This window comes from Gopherus evgoodei, unplaced genomic scaffold (genome assembly GCF_007399415.2).
Source record: "Gopherus evgoodei ecotype Sinaloan lineage unplaced genomic scaffold, rGopEvg1_v1.p scaffold_57_arrow_ctg1, whole genome shotgun sequence".
Lineage (NCBI taxonomy): Eukaryota > Metazoa > Chordata > Testudines > Testudinidae > Gopherus > Gopherus evgoodei.
The window spans coordinates 704845-730314 of record NW_022060078.1 but is presented as its reverse complement, the minus strand read 5'-3'; the positions used below and the strand labels follow the sequence as shown (position 1 = coordinate 730314).

General features: G+C 68.0%; 2 protein-coding genes across 4 annotated transcripts in view; both read left to right on the top strand.

Moving 5' to 3' along the window:
* The window catches only part of IQSEC2 (IQ motif and Sec7 domain 2), a 32554-nt gene extending 30907 nt beyond the window's left edge, over positions 1-1647 (top strand). Inside the window, exons 12-13 of the mRNA XM_030547210.1 lie at positions 450-623; positions 1613-1647. Coding sequence (XP_030403070.1) covers positions 450-623; positions 1613-1626 — 188 coding nt within the window. The 3' untranslated portion in view covers positions 1627-1647. The remainder of the gene's footprint in view (positions 1-449; positions 624-1612) is intronic.
* A 5153-nt stretch (positions 1648-6800) lies between these two features.
* On the top strand, positions 6801-25243 carry KDM5C (lysine demethylase 5C). Of its 3 annotated transcripts, none has more exons than XM_030547206.1 (27): positions 6801-7076; positions 9062-9139; positions 9501-9623; positions 10015-10185; positions 10505-10636; positions 11499-11622; positions 11695-11879; positions 12446-12604; positions 12996-13115; positions 13316-13474; positions 13689-13870; positions 14387-14549; positions 16032-16151; positions 16371-16565; positions 16654-16835; positions 17102-17226; positions 17507-17654; positions 17802-17898; positions 18238-18596; positions 19138-19276; positions 19416-19595; positions 19821-19961; positions 20948-21463; positions 22586-22643; positions 23194-23393; positions 24184-24378; positions 24555-25243. In XM_030547206.1, the coding sequence occupies exons 1-27, from the start codon at positions 6816-6818 to the stop codon at positions 24561-24563; spliced, it is 4521 nt and encodes a 1506-aa protein (XP_030403066.1). In that variant the 5' UTR covers positions 6801-6815; the 3' UTR covers positions 24564-25243. The 3 variants fall into 3 exon arrangements, with proteins under 3 accessions (XP_030403066.1, XP_030403065.1, XP_030403064.1); XM_030547205.1 differs by having other exon boundaries at positions 10502-10636; positions 24558-25243; XM_030547204.1 differs by having other exon boundaries at positions 10502-10636.
* Positions 25244-25470: the final 227 nt, after the last annotated feature.

Genomic DNA, 25470 nt, shown 5'->3' with positions numbered 1-25470 from the left:
GCTGCGGGGGGTCAGAGCTGGGCTGGCAGGGGGCTGTGGTTCGGGAGCGAGGGCCACTGGATGGGCTGCGGGGGGCAGAGCTGGGCTGGCAGGGGGCTGTGGGTCGGGAGCGAGGGCCACTGGCTGGGCTGCGGGGGGCAGAGCTGGGCTGGCAGGGGGGCTGTGGGTCGGGAGTGAGGGGCACCGGCAGGGCTGGGGGGTGTCAGAGCTGGGCTGGCGGGGGGCTGTGGGTCGGGAGCGAGGGCCACTGGCTGGGCTGTGGGGGGCAGAGCTGGGCTGGCAGGGGGCTGTGGGTCGGGAGCGAGGGGCACCGGCAGGGCTGGGGGGTGTCAGAGCTGGGCTGGCGGGGGGCTGTGGGTCGGGAGCGAGGGGCACCGGCAGAGATGGCTGGGGGGGCTGCAGGTCAGGAGCGAGGGCCCCACCGGCATTGACCCCCTGCCTCCCCGCAGCGGAGCTGGAGAAGCAGAAGGGGGTGATGCGCCCCAGCGCCTCGCCGGCGGGGGGCCCGAAGGAGGCGGTGAACGGGACGCTGACGCGGAGCAGCCTGGAGGACACCTACGGGCTGGGCGACGGGCTGAAGCGAAGCGCCCTGAGCAGCTCCCTGCGTGACCTCTCCGACGCCGGTGAGCGGGGCCCGGACGCCTGGGTTCCTCCCCGGCGCTGGGATGGGAGCGGGGCAGGGCTGGGTGCCCGGACGCCTGGGTTCTCGCCTGGTCCCCGTTCCTCTTGTTGGGGGCTGTGGCTACCCCTGGTGGCAGACAATCCATGTGAGACGCTCGGCCAATAGGAAGCTCCCTGGATGTGGGGGGTGGGGCTGTGGGCGTGGCCTGACTGGGTTAACCCCCGCTGTGCCATGCCAGAGAGGGCCCTCGCTCGCTCTGCTTTGCGCTCTCTCTCTCTCTCTGTCTCTCTCGCTGGCAGACTACCGAGGGGGGCGGGGGGTTTAGGGGGGCAGTGTTGGGGGGGCTCAGCCTCGCTAATCCCTGCTGTGTCCCCCCCCCCCCCCACCGTGCAGGCAAGCGGGGCCGTCGTAACAGCGTGGGATCCCTGGACAGCACCATCGAAGTAAGTGGAGGGGGCTGCAGTGTCCCCTCCGCCCCCCCGCCGGGTACTGCTCCATCCGCCTCCCTCTACCTGTCGCTTCAGCTGCCCGTCTCCCCATCACCCCCTCATAGCTCTCCCCGCCAGGCGTCCCAGCATGCTCTGCTCCCGGCCGGCCGGCCGGACACATCCCTGTCCCCATTGCATTCCGCTCCCTTCCCAGCATGCTTTGCTCCTCCTGTCCCACCAGCTCAACCGGCTCCTTATGTACAGCCCTGACCCTCCCCCTTTCAGGTAGCTGGGGGGAGGGGCTTATAAAAGGTGTGGTGTGCATAAAAGAGGGTGGGGCTTGTGAAAGGGGTGGGGCTTATAAAAGGACAGGGGTTTATCACAGGGGGTGGGGCTTATAAAAGTGGGGGAAGAGAGGATGGGGCTTGTCAAGTGGGTGGGGCTTATGAGAATGGAGGTGGGGCTTATCTACGGGCGGTTTATGAAGTGGGTGGGGTTTGTAAGAGGGTGGGGCTTAGTGGCCACTGCCCTGACCCCTCTGTCTGTCTCTCTCTCCCCGCAGGGGTCTATCATTAGCAGCCCCCGCCCCCACCAGCGCATGCCCCCGCCCCCCCCACTGGAGGAGTACAAGGCTCAGCCCCGCCCCATCTCCAACTCCTCCTCCTTCCTGGGCTCCCTCTTCGGCAGCAAGCGGGGCCGGGCCCCCTTCCCGCTGCCCCCCAGCCAGGCCTCGGCCCCCTCCGCCCACCCCCCGCACCCACTGCCCCTGTCCCCCGAGGGCCCCTCCAAACTGCAGGCCCTCCACGCCCAGTACTGCCATGTGGCCCCACCTCCCTACCCCCAGCAGCCCCCGCCCCCCCAGCAGCCAGCTCCGCCACCCCCGCTGCCCCCCGTGGCTGCTGCCCCGCCCCCCCGCTTCCACATGTCCTCCCAGCCCCCGCTCTCGGCACCTCCCCAGAAGCAGACGCCGCCGGCCTTCCCCCTGGTGCACCAGCATTACACCCTCCAGCGACCCGGACACCAGAGGCGGCTGCACCAGGTGCCCCCCTCCGCCACCCCCCAAACCCACCCCCCCTTCCCCCTCCACGGCCGCCAGCCCACCTCGCCCCTCCCCCTCTACAGCCCCGCCCCCCAGCCATCCCACACCTACCCTCAGCACCTACCCCAGGGGGGCGGGGGGCAGCACACTCTCCACCGCCAGCCCCCCAGGCACTTTGTTTTCAGCCACCACCCCCAGCTGGGGCAGCGTGGGGGGGGTGCCCCACCGCCAGCCCCCCACCACGGCCCCGCCCACCACCACCATGGCCCCACGCCCCACTCACCCATCCCCCCCCACCCTTCCTACCCGCCCCTGCCCCCGCCGTCTCCCCACACCCCGCTCAGCCCACACTCCCCCGGGGCCCCCACCTCCCCGCTCCCCCAGCATGCCCCCCTGCACCCGGGAGGGCCCCAGGTTCTGCCAGGACAGGGCAACCCGAATCCAAAATCGAAGCCAGTCAATAGAATTAGCACCGTGGTCTGAGCTGTGCCGGGGGAGGGGTGGGGGGCAGAGGATCACTACAGATATGGAAATCCAGACCGAGGGGAGCCCCAGTCCCTACCAGTCACCCCGCCAACTTCCAAGGCCCGGCGAGGGAGGAAAGAACCAATCACGGCAGAGAACGGCCTCAGCTCATGACAGCGATGGACGGAAGAATCCCGGAAGATCTGGGGGGGCAGAGACTGTGTCTGGGGGGGCCCGGCCTTTTAATCGGGGCAAGCCTGGGGCAGCGGACACTCTATCCCTGCCCTGTTCCCCCCTCATCCCCGGGCTACCGAGAATTCTGGGAATTCCCCCCCCCCGCACAACTCCAGGTGGCCCGCTGCGGGGGTGGGCAGGATCCCATTTTCATTTGCACATGGCTTGTGAGTTGCTGCTGCTTGGCCTGTTATTTTTTTTTGGGGGGGGAATCTCTGGGATATTGGGGGGCCAGATCTGGGGGGGCATCCCTGCTGTTCTCACCTGTGTCTGTAATAAGGGCTACTCCCGGCGGGAGCTGTTTTCCCTCCCCCAAACTCCTATTCTGCGATTTGCACTGACAGAGAACCCCTCCCTCCCTCCCTCCCCCGCCAGGCCCCCTCAAAGCCAGCCCACTCCCCGGTGCCGAAAGGGATCCCATGGGGGGAAACCCCGTGAAACTCCAATAGCCCCCCTTTCTCTGGGAATAACTTACGGGCCCCAGGGCTGTTTGTTTTGGGGGGAGCCCTGTATGGAAACAGTCCCTACGTGGCGTTATGTGCAGCTGTTCCCCAGCTGCCCTGCCCCAGAGGTGGCTGTATCTCTGCCCCAAGTGAATCTTGTGCACTTTATTTCCCCCCCCCCCCCCGCAAATACAATCCTTCCCTCTCCCCACTTGAATATCACCCTGTCCCCGTTTCTGATCAGTGTTCCCCCCCAAGCTCTGGGAGGAGACGGGGGGGGGGCAGGGAGCCAGGACTCCTGGGTTCTCTCCCCGGCTCAGGGACGGGGCGGTCTGGGGGGGTAGAGCAGAGAGAAATTGAGGCAGAACTCCAGAGTCCTCACTCCCAGCCCCCCCGCTCTAATCACCAGATCGCCCCCCGCTTCCCATATCTGGGGCAGGAACCCAGGAGTCCTAAAGGATTTCTGAAGCCCCACCACCAACGCTGTCCCCTTTGCCCCTCCACCTCAGGGCTGTGCTCCCCAGTTTCTTTTGGGGTCCCCCGATGTCTGGTTGCCCCCCCAGCATGCACCTCCCCGGCCCCGGTACCTGCATCGACTTGGTTTGCTGTACAGACCCCACTGTATATAGTATACATTATAAATAGCGTGCCAGGGAGTGGGGCCCCCCGTGCGCCCCACAGGCCGGGCCCTCCCCCCGGCATTCCTGGCTCGACGTTGCCGAGATGACTGTATTTTTGTTTCCCTCCCGCCCCCCGTCCTTCTTGTATATAAAAAACTGTATATTTGATGCTTCATAAATGACCCACTGTCCTTTCCGTGTTCATCCTCTGGTGTGCGTGTGTTCTTTACCCTGCCTCCGGGGGGCGCTGTGGGGTTGGGCAGGGGGCGCTTTCCCTGCACAGGCTGGGCAGGGGGCACTCTCCCATGGCAGGCTGGACTGGGTGCCGTGGGGTGCCGTGGGGCAGGGGGCTGGGCAGGGGGTGCTCTCCTGTGGCAGGCTGGGCCAGGCGCTGGGGGGGTGCCGTGGGGCTAGGCAGGGGGTGCTCTCCTTTGGCAGCCTGGGCTGGGCGCTGGGGGGGTGCCGTGGGGCTGGGCAGGGGGTGCTCTCCTTTGGCAGGCTGGGCTGGGCACTGGGGGGGCAGGGGCCTGGGCAAGGGGGGGTCTCCCGTGGCAGGCTGGGCCAGGCGCTGGGGGGCAGGGTGCTGGGCGGTGGGTGCTCTCCCCTGGCAGGCTGGGCCGGGCGCTGGGGGGTGCCATGGGGCAGGGAGGAGGGGTGGGGGGTCACTGTGCGGCGGTGAAGATTGTACTACAGAAGCCCCATGGGCGTCGGGACTCTAGGCCATTGCTCCCATCCCCCTGGAGTCAGGGCGTGGACCCCGGTGTTCGGGCCCAAACCCACGTCTGGGGAGGAGCTAGGATGGCCGTATGGCCCCCCACCGTGTCCACAGGACATGAGGTGGCTGCCGATGGAGGGAGGGGTTGGGGGTCTGGGGAAGGGGGAGGGATGGGGTCTGGGTGTGGGAGGGGTTAGGGGGCTGGGGAAGGGGGAGGGATGGGGTCTGGGTGTGGGAGGGGTTAGGGGGCTGGGGAAGGGTGGGGTTGTGGGGGGCAGGAGGAGGGGTGGGGTTGGGGAAGAAGGGGGCGGGGCTGGCGATGGCGGGAGGGGTTAGGGGTCTGGGGAAGGGGGAGGGATGGGGTCTGGGTGTGGGAGGGGTTGTGGGGGGCAGGAGGAGGGGTGGGGTTGGGGGAGGAGGGGGCGGGGCTGGCGATGGAGGGAGGAGTTAGGGGTCTGGGTGTGGGAGGGGTTAGGGGTCTGGGGAAGGAGGGATGGGGTCTGGGTGTGGGAGGGGTTAGGGGTCTGGGGAAGGGGGAGGGATGGGGTCTGGGTGTGGGATGGGTTAGGGGGCTGGGGAAGGGGGAGGGATGGGGTCTGGGTGTGGGATGGGTTAGGGGGCTGGGGAAGGGGGAGGGTTGGGGTCTGGGTGTGGGATGGGTTAGGGGTCTGGGGAAGGGGGAGGGATGGGGTCTGGGTGTGGGAGGGGTTGGGCTGGGGAAGGGTGGGGTTGTGGGGGGCAGGAGGAGGAGTGGGGTTGGGGAAGAAGGGGGCAGGGCTGGCGATGGAGGGAGGGGTTAGGGGGCTGGGGAAGGGGGAGGGTTGGGGTCTGGGTACGGGAGGGGTTAGAGGGCTGGGGAAGGGGGAGGGATGGGGTCTGGGTGTGGGAGGGGTTAGGGGTCTGGGGAAGTGGGAGGGATGGGGTCTGGGTGCGGGAGGGGTTAGGGGTCTGGGGAAGGGGGAGGGATGGGGTCTGGGTGCGGGAGGGGTTAGGGGGCTGGGGAAGGGGGAGGGATGGGGTCTGGGTGCGGGAGGGGTTAGGGGTCTGGAGAAGGGGGAGGGATGGGGTCTGGGTGCGGGAGGGGTTAGGGGTCTGGGGAAGTGGGAGGGATGGGGTCTGGGTGCGGGAGGGGTTAGGGGGCTGGGGAAGGGGGAGGGATGGGGTCTGGGTGCGGGAGGGGTTAGGGGGCTGGGGAAGGGGGAGGGATGGGGTCTGGGTGCGGGAGGGGTTAGGGGGCTGGGGAAGGGGGAGGGATGGGGTCTGGGTGCGGGAGGGGTTAGGGGGCTGGGGAAGGGGGAGGGATGGGGTCTGGGTGCGGGAGGGTTAGGGGGCTGGGGAAGGGGGAGGGATGGGGTCTGGGTGCGGGAGGGGTTAGGGGGCTGGGGAAGGGGGAGGGACGGGGTCTGGGTGCGGGAGGGGTTAGGGGGCTGGGGAAGGGGGAGGGACGGGGTCTGGGTGTGGGAGGGGTTAGGGGGCTGGGGAAGGGGGAGGGAGGGGGTCTGGGTGCGGGAGGGGAGAGGGGTGATCAGAAGAGGGCGGTTCTGGGAGTTAGACGGGGTGGGCGTGGCCGGAGCTAGGTACCAGGGGGCGTGGTCTCATCGAGCCCCGCCTCTCCCCCGTCTTGTTTTCCCTCTCTAGGCGCACGCGCAGTATGGCCCTTTAAACGTGCGCAAGAAGTTCCGGCTTCTCCCCTTCCCAGTCCTCTGGCTCCCCTCCGCGGCGGAGGAGACGGAGAATATCCCTGCGCCGCGAACTATTTCCTTGCCCTCCCTCCGCTCCCTGCACCCTTCCGGGGGCCCGGCGCCCGCCCCGTCCCCTCAGAGTTGTGGGATTCTCGTCTCCTCCCGACCCGCCGGGGCTGCTCTCGAGCCGCTCCGGCCGCACCTCAGGGCCACCCCCCCTGCGGCGGAGGGAGACGCCGTGTGGCGGCGGCGGCGGGCAAGCGCAACGAGTCCCAAGATGGCGGCGGCGGGCAGGCCGGGGGGAGCCGGCGGGGCCTGAGCCGGGGCAGGGGGCGGCAGCAGGCACCGGGCCGAGGAGGGGGGAGCGGGAGCACCGGGGGGGGGCGGCGGCGGAGGGGCCGCGAGTGGGGGCGGAGGGTGACGCGGCGGCGGCGGAGGGATCCGCGCGGGTCCTAGGCCGGCCGCAGGCCTCGGGCTCGAGTAGACGGGGGCGGCCGGGCCGGGCCGGGCATGGCCCCCTGAGGGGTGGGGGCAGCCACGGCGCGGCGGCGGCGGGGCGGCCAGCACATGGAGGATCGGGGCCCCCCCGCCCGGGGGGAGGAGCCGCCCCCACCCGCGGCGGATCGGGCCCCCCCGCCACAGGAGCGGGGCCCCGGGCGGGGGCCCTGGCCGGGGGGCGAGGCCGAGCCCCCCGAGGATTTCCTGCCGCCCCCCGAGTGCCCCGTCTTCGAGCCCAGCTGGGCCGAGTTCCGCGACCCCCTGGGCTACATCGCCAAGATCCGGCCCATCGCCGAGAAGAGCGGGATCTGCAAGATCCGGCCCCCCGCCGTGAGTGGGGGGGGGCTGGGGGGCCAGAGGCTGTCGTGAGTGGGGGGGGCACTCGGGGGGCTGGGGGGCCAGAGGCTGCCGTGAGTGGGGGGGGCACTCGGGGGGCTGGGGGGCCAGAGGCTGCCGTGAGTGGGGGGGGCACTCGGGGGGCTGGGGGGCCAGAGGCTGCCGTGAGTGGGGGGGGCTGGGGGGCACTCGGGGGGCTGGGGGGCCAGAGGCTGCCGTGAGTGGGGGGGGCTGGGGGGCACTCGGGGGGCTGGGGGGCCAGAGGCTGCCGTGAGTGGGGGGGGCTGGGGGGCACTCGGGGGGCTGGGGGAGGCCAGAGGCTGCCGTGAGGGGCACAAGCAGGAAAGGGGGTGGTCCTGGGCGGGGGGCCCTTGGGCACAGTGCCTGGTGGGGGGGCAATGCCCCTGGTGGGCGGACGGGCACTGGTACCTCCCATGGGGGGAGGTGGCCGGGGGGTGGGCCCCTGGAACACAGGGAGTGGGGTGGCCGTGGGTGGCCGTGCCCGCCCGGGGGGCACTGGGGAGCCGGCTGACTGGCCAGGCCAGCGCGGACATGGCATCGGGGGCCTCCGTGATGGCATGGCCAGGCCTGCTAGCTCATCTGGGCCCCCCCCGTCTCCTGGGGATCTGTGGGGTCCAGTTCCCAACCCCCCCCGCCCCTTCTTCCTCTGCTGGTCCTGGGCAGCAGGGTCATCAGCCCAGTGCCTGGGGATCAGGAAGGGGTGGGGTATGGGATCCCCCCACCATCCCTAATATCAGTGACACGTTCAATATGGCTGCCAGGCTCTAGCCTTTGTCTGGCAAAGTGTGTGTGGGGGCCTGGCAGAGAGATCCTGCCCTCTGGGGAGCAGCCCCCCAACATGAGACCCACAAGCCCCCTTCCTCAACCCCCCCCTTCCCTTTGTGGCTTCCTCTTCCATCCTCCCAGCCGGGCTGTTGTGATGGCTCTGGCCTGGCCTCTTCTCCTTCCAGACAGCCGGGCAAGTCTGCTGGCTTGAGGGGCTGGGGAGGAGAGATCTGGGGCTTGGGGGAGCAGATCCAAAAGTGAGGGGCTTCCCTGGGGAGCTCGCTTGTCCCATCTCTCCCTGGCCCTGTCTCAGTTGCATCCGGTTGGGGTAGGGCATTGGGAGGGTAGGTTTAAGTTCGGCCTGCGTGGGTTTCGCTGGCCTGCCCGGGTTGCGCATCAGATCCAGAGGCTGGAGTCCCCCCTTTTCAGAAATGGGGGTGAGGGGAGCGATTGCCTGGTTGGGCTGGTGAACACTGTGCTGGGCTCCTGACAGCACTGGAGTGCCAGGAATGGTTCCCACTGGTCACAGACCCAGCAGCCGTGCTCTTAGATGTCAGCGGGCCTGGAGAGAGATTTTAGGGTTATAAAGTGTTATGTTTGTGCAGCGTTATGTGTGGCTGTTCCCAGCCACCCTGCGGAAGAGGTGGTTGCATTTCAGTGCTGGGCAAGCTGTCCCTGTGCAGTGTTATGTGCGGCTGGTCCCAGCTGCCCTGGCCCTGCCCTAGAGGGAGCTGCATTCCCAGGCTGGGTGAAATGCAGATATTTTTGGTAAGGCTTTGTCTGACCTTAGGAGTGCTATCTCTGGGGTTGGGGCAGGTGCCCCCTGGCACCAGGTGGGCTGGGATGCGAGAGGTGTCCAGACTGCTCTCAACTGTCCGCCCCACTTAGTTCCCCTCCCTGCCGGCGTGGAGGCACGGATGGTCCTGGCAACGGACACCCTCCTGCCCCCCACTGGAGGGGACAGACCCTGCTCTGTGTGAGCCCCGATCTCCTCCTTGGGGGCCCCCAGCCCAGCGCCCCCGGGAGGATGAGCACACAAGCGTGGCTGGGCAGGTTCGATCAGAGGTGATACCCGGTTGATAGAGGGGCGCCCCTGCGGACGGTGCTTGGGAAGAATCTTGGGGGGTCTGAAGGCAGAGTCTGCTCCAGCACCTTTTCTTACTAAGTCCACCCCTTTTCCCGTCTCTTCCAAGGACTGGCAGCCCCCCTTCGCTGTGGAAGTGGATAACTTTAGATTCACGCCACGCATACAGAGGCTTAACGAATTGGAGGTGAGCTGGGAGGCAGTGCCCATGATGGGTGCCGGGTGGCTGTTCCCCTGCTGTCCCTATGTGGTGTTATGTGTGACTGTTCCCCTGCTGCCCTGCCCCAGAGTTGGCCACATCTCAGTGCTGGATAAACCCAGTTCGGCGTTATGTGCGGCCGTTCCCAACTGACCCGCCCCAGAGGTGGCTGCATCTCTGCTCCAGGTGGTACTCCGATGCATTAGCTTTGGCCTCAAAGGCCTCCCGCAACATCAGTGCTGTTTCCTGGCTCCCTGGCCTTGCTGCGGGGGCCTGGGCTGGGCTGGAGAGTGGCCGCGTGGGCCGGAGAGGCGACACCCGGGCGAACTGCTCCCCTCCCTGCCCCCAGGCGCAGACGCGGGTAAAGCTGAACTACTTAGACCAGATTGCAAAATTCTGGGAGATCCAGGGCTCCTCGCTCAAGATCCCCAACGTGGAGCGGCGCATCCTCGACCTCTACAGCCTGAGCAAGGTAGGGTGGGCGCTGTGGGTCAGCACTGGGGGGGCTGCAGCGCCGGGGAGGTGGCTGCAGGTCGGGGCAGAGGGGTCGGCAGAGCTGGGGAAGGCGCGGATTGGAGGCCATGGGTGCTGGCAATTCTGGGGGGTGTCCACGGGCTGGGGGCGCTGGCAGGGCCGTGGGTCAGGGAGGGTGCCGGGGCAGGTGTGGGTTGGGGGCCAGAGGTGCCAGCAGCCTTGGGGCTGGGGTCTGCATGTCGGGGGTGCAGGTCAGAGGCTGGGTTGCAGTCAGGGGAGAGGGGCTGGTGGCAACGGGAGGGATGTCGGGGGAGGGGGGCTGGCAGCACGGGGGGGGGTTGCTGGGTTGGGGGAGGGGGGCTGGCGGCTCAGGACTCTCTCCCCCCCAGGTGGTGCTGGAGGAGGGGGGCTACGAGGCCATCTGCAGGGACCGGCGGTGGGCTCGCGTGGCCCAGCGTCTCGCCTACCCCTCGGGCAAGAACATCGGCTCCCTGCTGCGCTCCCACTACGAACGCATCATCTACCCCTACGAGATGTACCAGTCGGGGGCCAACCTGGTGGTGAGGGGGGCTGCGGTGGGCAGGACTCCTGGGTCCTCTCCCAGGTTGGGAGGGGAGTGGGAACTAGTGGTTAGCTGGGGGAGGGTGGCTGGGATCCAGCACGCCTGGGTTCTCTCCCAGGTCTGGGAGGGGAGTGGGAACTAGTGGTTAGCTGGGGGAGGGTGGCTGGGATCCAGGACGCCTGGGTCCTCTCCCAGGTCTGGGAGGGGCTCTGTGGTGCCAGGCCCCGTGGTGCCAGGCCCCAGGGAAAGCGCCCCAGCCATGCCAGCGCCTGGGGTGGGGGGGCTGTTGAGTGCTAACCCCCGCGTCTCTCCAGCAGTGTGACGCCCGGCCCTTTGACAGCGAGGAGAAGGACAAGGAGTACAAGCCCCACAGCATCCCCCTGCGCCAGTCAGTGCAACCCTCCAAGTTCAACAGCTACGGGCGCCGGGCCAAGCGGCTGCAGCAGGAGGTGAGGGGCCGGCCCCCTGGCCGACTAGCAAGTCTGGGGCAGGAGCCAGGGTGCCTGGGTTCTCTGGAAGGGCAGTGGGGTCCAGTTGTTAAGAGCGGGGTGGGGGGCTAGGACTCCTGGGTTCTCCTGTCCACCTTGCTGTGCGATTGGACAGGGGCCCTCTCCTCCCCTCCCCCGTAGGTCAGTTTGGTGCCTGTAAACTTGCAAGTGCTGTATGACCCACTCGTCCCCACTCCTCTCCCAGAGCTGGGGAGAGAACCCAGGCGTCCTGGCTCCCAGCCCCCCCTGCTCTAACCCACCAGACCCCACTTCCCTCCTAGAGCCAGGGGGAGAACCCAGGCGTCCTGGCTCCCAGCCCCCCTCTAACCACAGCCCCCACTCCCCTCCCAGAGCCGGGGAGAGAATTCAGGAGTCCTGGCTCCCAGCCCCCCTCTAACCACTACATCCCACTCCTCTCCCAGAGAACCCAAGAGTTCTGGCTTCCTGCTCTGTTTCTCTTTGTACCTGTTTGCCAGCAGTTGGGGGCGCTTTGTCTATCCTCGTGCAATGTGGGGCAACCCCTCAGTCCACCCCAGTCCATCGCTGTGGCCATTGGCCACCCCACCCCCTTTTGCAGGAGTCCGAGGCCTGCCCCGAACCTGCCAGCCCCTCCCCTCTGGCAGCTGAGCAAGCGGCCTGGGGACAGCTCCTGGCGTCTGTTCGGACCCCCTGCATTGCTCTCTCTGTGCCCCCCTAGGCTGGGCCCAGTGGGCCTGCACCTCCCAGCAGGCCCTGCTCCAGCCCAGTGCATTGTGGGTCCCTGGGGGGGTGGGAGTGGGGGAGCTGGAGCCCCGCCCCTGCTGACTCTGCCCTGCCCCCCCAGCCGGAGCCCACCGAGGAGGACATCGAGAAGAACCCGGAGCTGAAGAAGCTGCAGATCTACGGCGCTGGCCCCAAGATGCTGGGCCTGGGGCTGGTGGCCAAGGACAAGACCCTGCGGAAGAAAGGTGAGGGGGGGGCCTGGTCTCTCAGCGGGGGGAGGGTGTGTGGCCTGTGTTGACTCTTCTCCCTTCCCCCAGACAAGGAGGGCCCCGAGTGCCCCCCCACGGTGGTGGTGAAGGAGGAGCCCCCTGGGGTGGATCATCGGCTGGAGCCGGCATCTCCCCACCCGTTCCTGGAGGTGAAGGAGGAGCTGCGGCACAGCCCGGAGCCCTGCACCAAGATGACCATGCGCCTGCGCCGCAGCCACGGCAACACGCAGTTCGTAAGTGAGGGGCCGGCCCCCTCCCCGAGCCGGCCGGCCCCCTCCCCGAGCCGGCCGGCCCCCTCCCCGAGCCGGCTGGAACATCCTGAGGCAGCCGGGATCCTGGGCCAGGACTATCTTAGCCGGCCGGGACCATCTGAAGTGGCCGGGCCCCTGGATCAGGACCCCCCCATGCTGGCCAGGTCCCAGGATTGGGACCCTCGAGGTGATTGGGTCCTCCTTCCCTCCTGAGCCGACCAGGCCCCTGGGCTGGGGCCCCCTGAGATTACTGGGCCCCACTTCCCTCCTGAGCCGACAGGGCCCTTGGATCAGGACCCCAAACCGGCTGGGACTCTGGCCTGGGACCCCTGACCTGACTGGGCCGCGCCCCGACCTCCTGAGCAGGTGGGGGCCCTCGAGGTGACTGGGCCCCCCAAACCTCTGACCTGGCTGTGTCTCTGCATCCATGACCCCAAATGCGCCCCCCGAGCCAGCCTGTGCCTGCCCCGCGGCAGGTGGGAGCTAGTGCCCCCCGGTGCGCTAGGCTCAGTGTCCCTGACCCACCCCCTGACCCCCCCTACCCCCAGATCGACTCGTACGTGTGCCGGATCTGCGCCCGCGGTGATGAGGACGACAAGCTGCTGCTGTGTGACGGCTGCGACGACAACTACCACATCTTCTGCCTGCTGCCCCCCCTGCCCGAGATCCCCAAGGGGGTCTGGCGCTGCCCCAAATGCGTCATGGCGGTGAGCAGGGGGAGGGGGGACCTGGCTGGCTGGGCCCCTGTTGCTGTTTTGGGGTGGGGGGGTGGAAGCGGGCTGGCTGGGCCCCTGCAGCTGATTGTAGGGGGCTGGCTGGACCCCTGGGGCTGAGCAGGGTCCAGAGGGAATGGCCTGGCTTCCCCAGCCGCAGGCCCCTGGCCTCGTGAGTCTCTGTGGGGGGAGTCCTGGCCCTGACCCCCCCATCGCCCCCTGGCACTGAGCGGGGGGGAGGGGGGACCTGGCTGGCTGGGCCCCTGGGGCTGATTGGGGAGGGGGACCATGGGGCTGGGAGCCGCTGGCTTCTGGCCTCATGAGTCTCTGTGGAGGTCCCAGCCCCCTGGCCCTGACCCCCCCCATCTCCCCCGCCCCCCGGCAGGAGTGTAAGCGCCCCCCGGAGGCGTTCGGCTTCGAGCAGGCCACGCGGGAGTACACGCTGCAGAGCTTCGGGGAGATGGCCGACGCCTTCAAGGCCGACTATTTCAACATGCCTGTCCACGTGAGTGCCCTGTGGGTGCCCGGACGCCGGGGTTCTCTGCCGGCTCTGGGAGGGGAGCGGGGGCTGGTAGTTAGGGGAGCCAGGACTCCGGGGTTCTCTCCCTGGCTCTGGGAGGGGAGTGGGGCACAGTGGTTAGGGCGGGGGTCTGGGAGCCCAGATGCCTGGCTCTGGGCCCGTGCCCACCCTTGCCCACCCTGCAGATGGTGCCTACGGAGCTGGTGGAGAAGGAGTTCTGGCGCCTGGTGAACAGCATCGAGGAGGACGTGACGGTGGAGTACGGCGCCGACATCCACTCCAAGGAGTTCGGCAGCGGCTTCCCCATCAGCGACAGCAAGCGGAGGCTGGGCCCCGAGGAGGAGGTGGGGACCCCCAGCCAGCCCCTTACCCGCCTTGCCCACCCTCCGAAGCCCTCCAGGGGGCTGCCCTGTTCTCTGACCTCCTCAGCCAACCGCCGCCCCCTGGAGGGGACAGGCCTTTGCCCCGTTCCCTGCCCCCTGAGCCAGCGGGCGCCCCCTGGCGGGGCCAGGCCCCCTAGTAGCAGTAGGGAGTTCTGACCCCCCCCTCTCCCGGCAGGAGTACGCGGCTAGTGGCTGGAACCTGAACGTGATGCCGGTGCTGCAGCAGTCAGTTCTGTGCCACATCAACGCCGACATCTCGGGCATGAAGGTGCCCTGGCTGTACGTGGGCATGGTCTTCTCCGCCTTCTGCTGGCACATCGAGGACCACTGGAGCTACTCCATCAACTACCTCCACTGGTGGGGCCCTTGGCTGGGGCGGGGGGAGCGGAATTGGGGTCACTCGGGCTAGTGGAAGAGGAACTGGGGGGACAGGTGCCTTGGGGTCTGGCGGGGGGGTTGGCAGCTCCCCTCTGACGTGGTACCGGGGAGCGGGGTTGGTGGTTCCCCCCCGATCCCATGCTGTCCCAGGAGTGAGCCCAAGAAGTGGTATGGGGGAAGGGGAGTTCGGTGGCTCCCCCCGACCCTGCGCTTTCCCCAGGGGTGAGCCCCAGACGTGGTGGGGGGGGGCTGGTGGCTCCCACCTGACCCCACGCTCTCCCCAGGGTGAGCCCAAGACGTGGTACGGGGGGAGGAGGGGTTTGATGGCTCCCACCTAACCCTGCCTTCTCCCCAGGGGCGAGCCCAAGACGTGGTACGGGGGGAGGGGGGGTTGGTGGTTCCCCCCTGACCCCACGCTCTCCCCAGGGGCGAGCCCAAGACGTGGTACGGGGAGGGGGGGTTGATGTTTCCCCCCTGACCCCATGCTCTCCCCAGGGGCGAGCCCAAGACGTGGTACGGGGTGCCGTCGTTCGCGGCTGAGCACCTGGAGGACGTGATGAAGAAGCTCACCCCGGAGCTGTTTGAGAGCCAGCCGGACCTGCTGCACCAGCTCGTCACCCTCATGAACCCCAACACCCTCATGGCGCATGGCGTGCCGGTGAGTGCCCCGCCCCCTCTGCCCCGGCCCCGCCCCCCGCGCTGCACCCGCTCGTCACCCTCATGGATCATGGCATGCCGGTGAGTGCCCCGCGCTCCACCCACTCGTCACCCTCATGAACCCCAACACCCTCATGGCGCACGGCGTGCCGGTGAGTGCCCCGCCCCCTCTGCCCCGGCCCCGCCCCCCGCGCTGCACCCGCTCGTCACCCTCATGGCGCACAGCGTGCCGGTGAGTGCCCCGCCCCCTCTGCCCCGGCCCTGCCCCCCGTGCTGCACCCACTCGTCACCCTCATGAACCCCAACACCCTCATGGCGCACGGCATGCCGGTGAGTGCCCCGCCCCCTCTGTCCCGGCCTGTCACCCTCATGGCACACGGTGTGCCGGTGAGTGCCCCGCCCCCTCTGCCCTGGCCCCCCCCCGCGCTGCACCCGCTTGTCACCCTCATGGTGCATGGCGTGCCGGTGAGTGCCCCGCCCCCCGCGCTGCACCCGCTTGTCACCCTCATGGCGCACGGCGTGCCGGTGAGTGCCCAGCCCCCTCTGCCCCGGCCCCGCCCCCCGCGCTGCACCCGCTCGTCACCCTCATGAACCCCAACACCCTCATGGCGCACGGCGTGCCGGTGAGTGCCCAGCCCCCTCTGCCCCGGCTTGTCACCCTCATGGCGCACAGCGTGCCGGTGAGTGCCCCGCCCCCTCTGCTCCGGCCCCACCCCCCATGCTGCACCCGCTTGTCACCCTCATGGCGCATGGCGTGCCGGTGAGTGCCCCGCCCCCTCTGCCCCAGCTTGTCACCCTCATGGCGCACGGCGTGCCGGTGAGTGCCCCGCCCCCTCTGCCCTGGCCTGTCACCCTCATGGCACACGGTGTGCCGGTGAGTGCCCCGCCCCCTCTGCCCTGGCCCCGCCCCCCGCGCTGCACCCGCTCGTCACCCTCATGGCGCACGGCGTGCCGGTGAGTGCCCCGCCCTCTCTGCCCCGGCCCCGCCCCCTCTGCCCTGGCCTGTCACCCTCATGGCGCACGGCGTGCCGGTGAGTGCCCTGCCCCATCTGCTCCGGCCCCGCCCCCCGCGCTGCACCCGCTCGTCACCCTCATGAACCCCAACACCCTCATGGCGCACGGTGTGCTGATGAGTGCTCTGCCCCAGCCACGCCTCCTGTGCTGCCTTGGCCCCGCCCCTTGTGCCACTACTTGCTGCCCTGGCCACTCCCACTGCCCTCCTGCGGCCACACCCCCACTGCCTGTTTGCCACTTGCTGCCACCTTCTCCCTTCCCTGGCCATACCCCATCTCCCCTTCCCTATCCACCCCTCTGCTGCCATGCCCACTGTCCCCTCCCCTGCACCTCCACTGCCCACCTGTGCCTTGGCACCCCCCACTGTGAACCTGGCCTTCACCGGGCCCCCGCCTCGCCCCCTAGCGCCGTGCCCCTCACCTTGCTCCCAACCCCCCTTCCCACTCACTGCCTCCTCCCGCCCCCACAGGTCGTCCGGACCAATCAGTGTGCAGGAGAGTTTGTCATTACCTTCCCCCGGGCCTATCACAGTGGCTTCAACCAGGGCTACAACTTTGCTGAAGCTGTGAACTTCTGCACTGCTGACTGGGTGAGTGTGCCCGGACGCCTGGGTTCTCTGCCCAGCTCTGGGAGGGGAGGGGTTCTAGAGCTGTTGGACTGGGAGCCTGGACTCCTGGGTTCTCCCCCTGGCTCTGAGAGCGGAGTGGGATCTAGTGGTTAGAGCGGGGGGGGTGGGAGTTGGCCGCCTAGATGCCTGGGTTCCCATGACGATGAGCCTGGACTCCTGGGTCCCTCCCTCCTTCTGCAGCTGCCGGCTGGGCGCCAGTGCATCGAGCATTACCGCCGCTTGCGCCGCTACTGCGTCTTCTCGCACGAGGAGCTGATCTGCAAGATGGCCGCCTGCCCCGAGAAGCTCGACCTCAACCTGGCAGCCGCCGTGCACAAGGAGATGTTCATCCTGGTGCAGGAGGAGCGCAAGCTGCGCAAGGCCCTGCTGGACAAGGTGGGGTGCTGGGGGATGTGGGGGGCTGGGGTGTGTGTGGGGTGGGGCTGGGGGCGCAGGATCCGTGCTCACTCCTCTCCCTACCCAGGGGGTGACGGAGGCGGAGCGCGAGGCCTTCGAGCTGCTCCCGGATGACGAGCGCCAGTGCGACAAGTGCAAGACGACGTGTTTCCTCTCGGCATTGGCCTGTTACGACTGCCCCGCCCGCCTGGTCTGCCTCTACCACATCCACGACCTGTGCAAGTGCCCCAGCAGCCGCCAGTACCTCAGGTGGGCCACGGGACCCAGGAGTCCGGGATCCCAGCCCCGGGTCCTGACCCGGCTGGCCACAGGACCCAGGAGTCCGGGATCCCAGCCCCGGGTCCTGACCCGGCCGGCCACGGGACCCAGGAGATCCCAGCCCCGGGCCCCCTCCCCCCGTACCCAGCCCCAGGCCCTCCCCCGGGTGCCACGGGACCCAGGAGTCCAGGCCCTGCCCTCCCCAGGCAGTACTTGGAGTCCCCGTGTGGCCCGGCTGACCCTGTGCCCCTGTGCAGGTACCGCTACACGCTGGACGAGCTCCCGGCCATGCTGCACAAGCTGAAGGTTCGGGCCGAGTCCTTCGACACCTGGGCCAACAAGGTTCGAATCGCCCTGGAGGTGGAGGACGGGCGCAAGAGGAGTGAGTGCTCGCTGGACGCCTGGGTTCCCTGGGGGGAGAGAGGGGGTCTGAACCCACCCACGTGCCCCTTCCCGAGGGGTGGCTTGTTCCCCACTCCCCACCCTTCCCCACCTCCCCGAGCTGGGGAGAGAACCCAGGAGTCCAGGCTCCCAGCCTCACCACCCCCACTCTAACCCACCAGTCCCCACTGCCCTCCCCGAGCTGGGGAGAGAATCCAGGAGTCCTGGCTCCTGGCCCCTCGGCAGAGGGGGGAGGGAGCCTGAGCCATGTCTCGTTGCAGCGCTGGAGGAGCTGCGGGCGCTGGAGTCGGAGGCTCGTGAGCGCAAGTTCCCTGACAACGAGCTGCTGCATCGGCTGAAGAGCTGCCTGGCCGAGGCCGAGCGCTGTGTCTCCGACGCTCTGGGGCTCATCAGCGGCCTGGAGACCGGGTGAGTGGGGGCTGGGCTGGATCGGGGAGCTGGGCCTCTGCCTGTGCCCCTCCCGTGGGGGGCCAGCGGGCTTTCTGACCCCTCCCGTTTCCGAACCCCCCGGTGGCGGGCAGTTCCTCGGGCTAACCCAGCGCCTCTCTCGCCCAGGGTGCCCGCCATGCCGCTGTCGCTGGAGGAGCTGCGCACCTTCCTGGAGCGCTTAAGCAGTGTGCCCTGCGTCATGCACCAGCTGGCCGATGTGCAGGTGGGCTGGGGAGCGGGTGGTACAGGGGAGCTGGGTTGAGGGGTTACCCAGGGGCAGGGCTGGGTGTTGGGGGTACCCAGGCCCTTCCCTACCCTGACTCCCCGTCCCCTCGCAGGCGGTGCTGGAGCGGGCAGGGTGGGGAGATGGGGCTGGGTGGGGGGTACCTGGGTAACCCCTCAACCCAGCACCCGGGCCAGGGCTGAGTTGAGGAGGTACCCAGGCCCAGCCCCGCCCTGACTCCCTGTCCCCCCGCAGGCAGTGCTGGAGTGGGTTGGGGGGTACCCAGGGGCTGGGTTGGGGGGTACCCGGCCCCGCCCTGACTCCCCGACCCCCCCGCAGGCGGTGCTGGAGCGGGCGCTGGCATTCCAGGAGGAGGCGCAGGAGGCCCTGAGGGGGCTGCCCGCCAGTGCGGCCCAGCTGCAGGGGCTGGTGGCGCAAGGGGCACGGCTGGGCGTGGCCGTGCCCGAGACGCACCAGCTGGAGCGCCAGGTGCAGCAGGCGGCCTGGCTGGAGGAGGTGAAGCGGGCGCTGCGCTCACCCCGTGAGCGGGTGCCCCTGGCCCTGGTGCGGGGCCTGGCCCAGGCTGGTGCCACTGTGGCCCCCAGCCCGGCTGTGGAGAAGGCCCGGGCTGAGCTGCAGGAGCTGCTGACCATCGCCCAGCGCTGGGAGGAGAAGGCCCATCTCTGCCTTGAGGCCAGGTGAGGGGCCCGGATGCCTGGGTTCCGGGGGCAGCAGGACCCCTGGGATCTCTTCACAGCTTGGGGTGGAGGGAGGTTGGGAGCCCGCATGCCTGGGGTCTCTCCCCAGCTCTGGGAGGAGAGTGGGGGCTGGGAGCCAGGACTCCTGGATTCTCTCCCTGGCTCTGGGAGGTGAGTGGGGTCTAGTGATTGGGGGCGATGGGGGGCTGGGAGTCAGGAGTCCTAGGTTCTGTCTCTGGCTCTGGGAAGGGAGTAGGGTCTGGCAGGTGAGCAGGCGGGGGGCTGGGATTCAGGACTTCTGGGTTCTCTCCCTGGTTCTGGGAGGTGAGTGGGGTCTAGTGATTGAGGGCGATGGGGGGCTGGGAGCCAGGAGTCCTAGGTTCTGTCCCTGGCTTTGGGAAGGGAGCGGGGTCAGGCAGGTTAGAGCAGGGGCGGGCTTGGAGCCAGGACTCCTGGGTTCTTTTCCTGGCTTTGGGAAGGGACGGGGGGCTGATGGTTAGAGCTAGGGGACCTGAGCCGTCGTGTCTCCCCCCCCCCCCAGGCAGAAGCACCCCCCGGCCACACTGGAAGCCATCATCAAGGAAGCGGAGAACGTCCCCGTGCACCTGCCCAACATCCTGGCCCTGAAGGAGGCGCTGGCCAAAGCCCGGGCCTGGATCGCCGACGTGGAGGAGATCCAGGTGAGCCCTGGGGGCCAGGGGCTTGGGTAGGGGGGTTCTGTGGGACCTTGGGAGATCAGGTGCTGGGGGGGGGGGGGGTGGCACAGGGTGAAGCTGGGGCCTGTAGGGGGAGGCACTGACCTTCCCCCCTCCTCCCCAGAACGGGGATCACTACCCCTGCCTGGACGACCTGGAGGGGCTGGTGGCCGTGGGCCGGGATCTGCCGGTGCGGCTGGAGGAGCTGCGCCAGCTGGAGGTGCAGGTGGGCACGGCACACTCCTGGCGCGAGAAGGCCTCCAAGACCTTCCTCAAGAAGAGCTCCTGCTACACCCTGCTGGAGGTGAGTGGGGGCCGTGGGGCGTTGGGGGTGGGGTGGGGGGGCCTCTGGGTCCCATGGGTGAGCGGGCAGTGGAGGGCTGTGGGTGGGTCTGTAGGTCCCATGGGACAGAGGGTGGTGTTGGGGCTGTGGGCCCCATGTGGTGGCTGTGGGGAGGGTTGTAGGTCCCAGGGGGGCAATGGGCGGGGGGGGCCATGGAAGGCAGAGCCCAACCCCACTGCCCCCCAGGTGCTGTGCCCCTGTGCGGACGCCGGCGCAGCCAGCCCCAAGCGCACCAAGTGGCGGCGGGAGCCGGAGCTCGGCCTCTACAAGTCGGACACCGAGAGCCTGGGGCTGTCGGCTCAGGACCTGCGAGATCCTGGCTCTGTGGTGAGTGGGCAACAGTGAGGCCTCTGGGGCGGGGGGGGGTGCGGAATGGGGCCTGTTCCCTCCAGGGGCACCAGGAGAGACATGGGGCTGGGGGAGTATAGGGGCTGCGGGCTGGGAAAGGAGAGGAGGGGAGATTGGGGGGCCAGCAACAGGCGGGGAAGGAAAGGCGAGATGGGCGGGCATCGCTGGCATGCGGGGGCAGGGAAGGAAAGGGGAGGCTGGCACCGCTGGCATGCGGGGGCCAGCAGGGAAGGAAAGGGGAGGCTGGCACCACTGGCATGCGGGGGCCGGCAGCGGGCAGAGAAGGAAAGGGGGAGGTTGGCACCGCTGGCATGGAGGGGCCGGCAGCGGGCAGAGAAGGAAAGGGGAGGCTGGCACCACTGGCATGCGGGGGCCGGCAGCAGGCAGAGAAGGAAAGGGGAGGCTGGCACCACTGGCATGGGGGGGCAGCAGGGAAGGAAAGGGGAAGCTGGCATCGCTGGCATGGGGGGGCCGGCAGCAGGCAGAGAAGGAAAGGGGAAGCTGGCATGGGGGGGGCCGGCAGCAGGCAGGGAAGGAAAGGGGAAGCTGGCATGGGGGGGGCCGGCAGCAGGCAGGGAAGGAAAGGGGAAGCTGGCACCGCTGGCATGAGGGGGGCCGGCAGCAGGCAGGGAAGGAAAGGGGAGGCTGGCACCACTGGCATGCGGGGGCCAGCAGCAGGCAGAGAAGGAAAGGGGAGGCTGGCACCACTGGCATGGGGGGGCAGCAGGGAAGGAAAGGGGAAGCTGGCATCGCTGGCATGGGGGGGCTGGCAGCAGGCAGAGAAGGAAAGGGGAAGCTGGCACCGCTGGCATGAGGGGGGCCGGCAGCAGGCAGGGAAGGAAAGGGGAAGCTGGCATGGGGGGGGCCGGCAGCAGGCAGGGAAGGAAAGGGGAAGCTGGCATGGGGGGGCCGGCAGCAGGCAGGCTCCCCCCCCCCCACACTGAGCGCCCCCCCGGTCCCGGCAGATCGTGGCGTTCAAGGAGGGTGAGCAGAAGGAGAAGGAGGGCATCCTGCGGCTGCGCCGTGCCAACGCACTGAAGCCCAGCCCGCCGGCGCCTGGCCCCCCCTCCTGCGTGTGTGGCCAGCCGCCCGGGCCTGGCATGCTGCGCTGCGAGCTCTGCTGCGACTGGTTCCACGCCCCCTGTGTGGCCTGGCCCCGCCTGGGCGCCCAGAAACCCTCGCCTGCCTGGTGGGAGTGGGACGCTAAGTTCCTGTGCCCGCTGTGCCAGCGCTCCCGCCGCCCGCGCCTCGAGACCATCCTGGCCCTGCTGGTGGCCTTGCAGAAGCTGCCCGTGCGGCTGCCCGAGGGTGAGGCCCTGCAGTGCCTGACGGAGCGCGCCATCACCTGGCAGGACCGCGCCCGCCAGCTGCTGGCCTCGTCCGAGCTGGCCGGGCCCCTGGAGCGCCTGGCGGCCTTGCGCCAACGGCTGCACGGGGACGCCGGCGCCCTGCGGGAGACCAGCTGCAACGAGCAGCCCAAGGTGAGGCGGTGCCCGTGTCCTAGTATCTTTCCCCACTCTGAACCTTAGAGTCCAAAAGTTGGGGTACCAGCATGAATTCCTTTAAGCTTAGTTACCTGCTTAGATTTGATAAGCTGCCACAATCAGGAATTCCAGTGCCTGATACACTCTGGTCCCCCCAAAACCTTCCCTGGGGACCCCCAAGACCCAGACTCCCTGGATCTTAACACAAGGAAAGTAAACCCTTTCCCTCACCAGTGCCTCTCCCAGGCTTCCCCTCCCTGGGTTACCCTGGAAGATCACTGTGATTCAAACTCCTTGAATCTTAAACAGAGAGGAATGTCCCTTCCCTGCCCCCCCTTACTCCCTCACCCAGAGGCAAAACAGATTCAAGCTCCGTGAATCTACAATAAAGGGATTCATTCCCCCGTCTCCCCTCCCTTCCCTGGTAAGTACAGACTCAGTTCCCTCGAGCCTCAACAAGGGGAAAAATCAGACAGGTCTTAAAAGCAAAACTTTTAATAAAAGAAAAAGAGTATAAGTTATCTTATCTCTGCAATTTAGATGGTAAAAGTTACAGGGTCTGTCAGCTTATAGAAACTGGAGAAAGCGCCTCCTCCAGCAGAAATACAGTTTAAAATACTTCCAGCCAAATACACATTTGCAAATATGGAAAAACAATCAAAAGACTATAACCGCCTTTCTTACTAAAATACTCACTATTCTGAATATATAAGAGACTGTAGCAGGGAGATTGGCAAGAAACCTGGTTGCACGTCTAGTCCCTTCCAGGACCCAGAGAGAACAACACAAAACCCAAAAAACACAAACAAAGGCTTCCCTCCACTGAGATTTGAAAGTATCTTGTCTCCTGATTGGTCCCCTGGTCAGGTGTTTGGTTCCCTGTTTGTTAACCCTTTACAGGTAAAAGAGACATTAACCCTTAACTATCTGCTTATGACAGCCCGGCACTGGGGGGAGGTGGGTCCCCATAGAATCAGCCTTTGTCCCACCCCAGAGTTGGCTGATCTCAGCGAGGAATCCCCAGGCACCAGCCCTGCTAGATTTGGGTCGCTGGGGTGGTGTCTGGATGGGGGTGGGGCCACATGCCTGTCTCACCGCTCTGCCCTTTCCCCCCTACAGCTCTCCCTAGAGAACGGGGATGCCATGCCACCGGAGAAGATGGGCCCCTTCACCTCTGGTAACGTGCCCCACATTTTTTTCTGCGCCGGGGTGGGGGCAGGGGCTGGCACCAAGGGTGCAGTGTGGGGCACGGGGGGACAGAAGGAAAGATTGGTGGGGTGGTGGCAGCTGGCACTGAAGGTGCAGTGGGGGGAGCAGGAGCTGGCATCGAGGGTGTGGTGTGCGGCATGGAGGGGGACAGAGGAAGGATTTACTGAGGGGGGGCCGGGGCTGGCACCGGGGGTGTGGTGTGGGGCACGGAGGGGGACAGAGGAAGGGATTTACTGAAGGGGGGCCGGGGCTGGCACCGGGGGTGCAGTGTGGGACAGGGCAGAGGGGCACAGAGGAAGGGGTTTACTGACAAGGGGGCCAGGGCTAGCACCGAGGGTGCGGTTTGGGGCATGGAGGGGGACAGAGGAAGGATTTACTGAAGGGGGACCGGGACTGGCACCGGGGGTGCGGGGTGGGACAGGGCAGAAGGAGGGAGGGGGCGCTGGCTGGCACTGAGGGTGCAGTGGGGATTGCCAGCTGGGCCCATCTCCCCCCCCCACCCTGTCCCCCCCCCCCAGACCTGGAGGCGTTGGGCGCGGTGCTGGCGCGGCTGCAGGGCCCAGTGCTAGAGCTGCCCGAGGGGCCGCGACGGGTGCTGGAGGAGCTGCTCCTGGAGGGCGACCTGCTGGAGGTGACGCTGGACGAGGGGCAGAGCCTTTGGAGGCTGCTGCAGGCTGCCCGGGCCCCCCCCGTTGACACCTTCCGCCACCTGCTGGAGGTGAGGGCAGGGGGTGGCAGGGCTGGGGGGAGGGGGTCTGCGGGTCGGAAGTGAGGGGTACCGGCAGGGCTGGGGGCGAGCGGGCTGTGGGTCAGGAGAGAGGGGCACCAGCGGGGCTGCGGGTCGGGGGAGAGGCTGCGGGTCAGGGGAGAGGGGCACCGGCAGGGCTGGGGGCGGGCGGGCTGTGGGTCAGGAGTGAGGGGCACCGGCGGGGCTGCGGGTCAGGGGAGAGGGGCACTGGCATGGCTGGGGGCGGAGGGCTGTGGGTCAGGAGTGAGTGCACTGGCAGGGCTGGCGGTGGGGGGCTGCGGGTCAGGACTGAGGGGCACCGGTGGGGCTGCAGGCCTGAAGAGAGGGGCACCAGCAGGGTTGGGGGCTGTGGGGCAGGACAGAGGGGTACCTGCAGGGCTGGGGGAGAGGGGGCTGCGGGATGGGAGTGAGTGTGCACTGGCAGGGTGGGGGGCTGCGGGTCAGGACTGAGGGGCACTGGCAGGGCTGGGGGGGGGGGCTGTGGGCCTGAAGAGAGGGGCACCGGCAGGGCGGGGGGCTGTGGGTCAGGAGTGAGAGTGCACTGGCAGAGCTGGCGGTGGGGGGTACCAACAGGGATGGGGGACGGGGGCTGCGGGCCTGAAGAGAGGGGCACCGGCAGGGCTGGGGGCTGTGGGGCAGAAGAGAGGGGCACCGGCAGGGCTGGGGGGCTGCAGCACAGAACTGAGGCATCAGCACAGCTGGGGGGAGTTGTGGGACTGCGGGGGGGCCATATCCCGCAGACACTCCTTGTCGCCCCCAGCTGGAGCAGGCGGAGCGGCGCGGGGCCCGGGCGCGGGGCCGGGATGCCGAGCGGCGCCGGAAGCGCCGGGCCGAGCGGGGGGAGCTGCCCCCCCTACCGAAGGAGGAGTTAGAGCCAAAGAGGAGCCGGGAGAGCGAGTCCCCCGATGTGGCGCCCCCTGGGGCCGGCGCCGACCACAGCCAGAACGGCGTCGGGGTGAGATTCGGGGGGCTGGGGAGAGAGGTGGTTCTGGTGGCCATGGGGGGCCCTGGGGCTGGGTGGAGAAGGCTGGTAGCTCCATCCGACCCCCTGGGCAGGATTCCCCTGACTGTATGGAGGGGGCTCCGTGGGGTACCTCCACCCTTGCTAATCCCCCTCCCTTGTCCCCACAGCAGTTGTGACGCCGGCCCCCTCCTCCGGACCGGACGGCTGACGTGATGGCGCCCTGACGGGGGGGGGCAGGGGGGCGGAGCTGACCCCCCCAGGACGCTCCCTGCCGGGGGACCCCGGCCCGGACTCTGCCCAGTGATGTAATTATTTGACGTTATCCTTCCTTTTGTATCATGGATACCTCGGCGCAGAGAAGGGGAGTGGGGGGAGCTCGCTGACACCCCCGTGGGAGCCAGGGGGCACCACCCCCCAGAACTATGCCCCTGTGGATTCCCCATGGACGTCTCGGGGGCCCCCCGAGATACCAGCACAGCCAGATCGGCCAGACCAGCGCCCCCCACTGGTTGGACTGACTCTGGGGGGGACGGATTCCCCCCCCCACACACACACACTGCAGCCCTGCCCCCCTCCCCGGAGCTGCACAGCCGCCTCTCCAGCCCGGGATGGGTTTTTTATAGGAATTGGGGGAACCACTTTAGGGTTTTTCGGGGGGTGGTGAGGGGGGCGGCAGGGCTGGGGGGGGTGGAACCTGGTCTATTTCCAGCCCGCCCCACGACACCCCTTAGGGGCCCAGCCCTGACACTAAACCTCTGTCTCTTTTTAGTGTTCCTATCACTGTCTATGGGGGGGCGGGGGGGGCATTATTGTATTATGATTTTTTTATTATTATTAAACTTTGGAGGCTAATGGAGCTGTTTGTGGGGGTCCTGGGGGGGCCCCCAGAGCTGGCTGCATCTTGGCACCTCATCCCTGTGCTGTGTTATATGGGGCTGTGTCATAACACTTCTTCCCAGCTCTGGACCTTAGCGTCCAAAATACGGGTGTTAGCATGAAAACCTCCAAGCTTAGTTACCAGCTTGGACCTGGTAATTGCTGCCACCAGCTAGGGATTATACAGTGCCTAGCTCACTGTGGTCT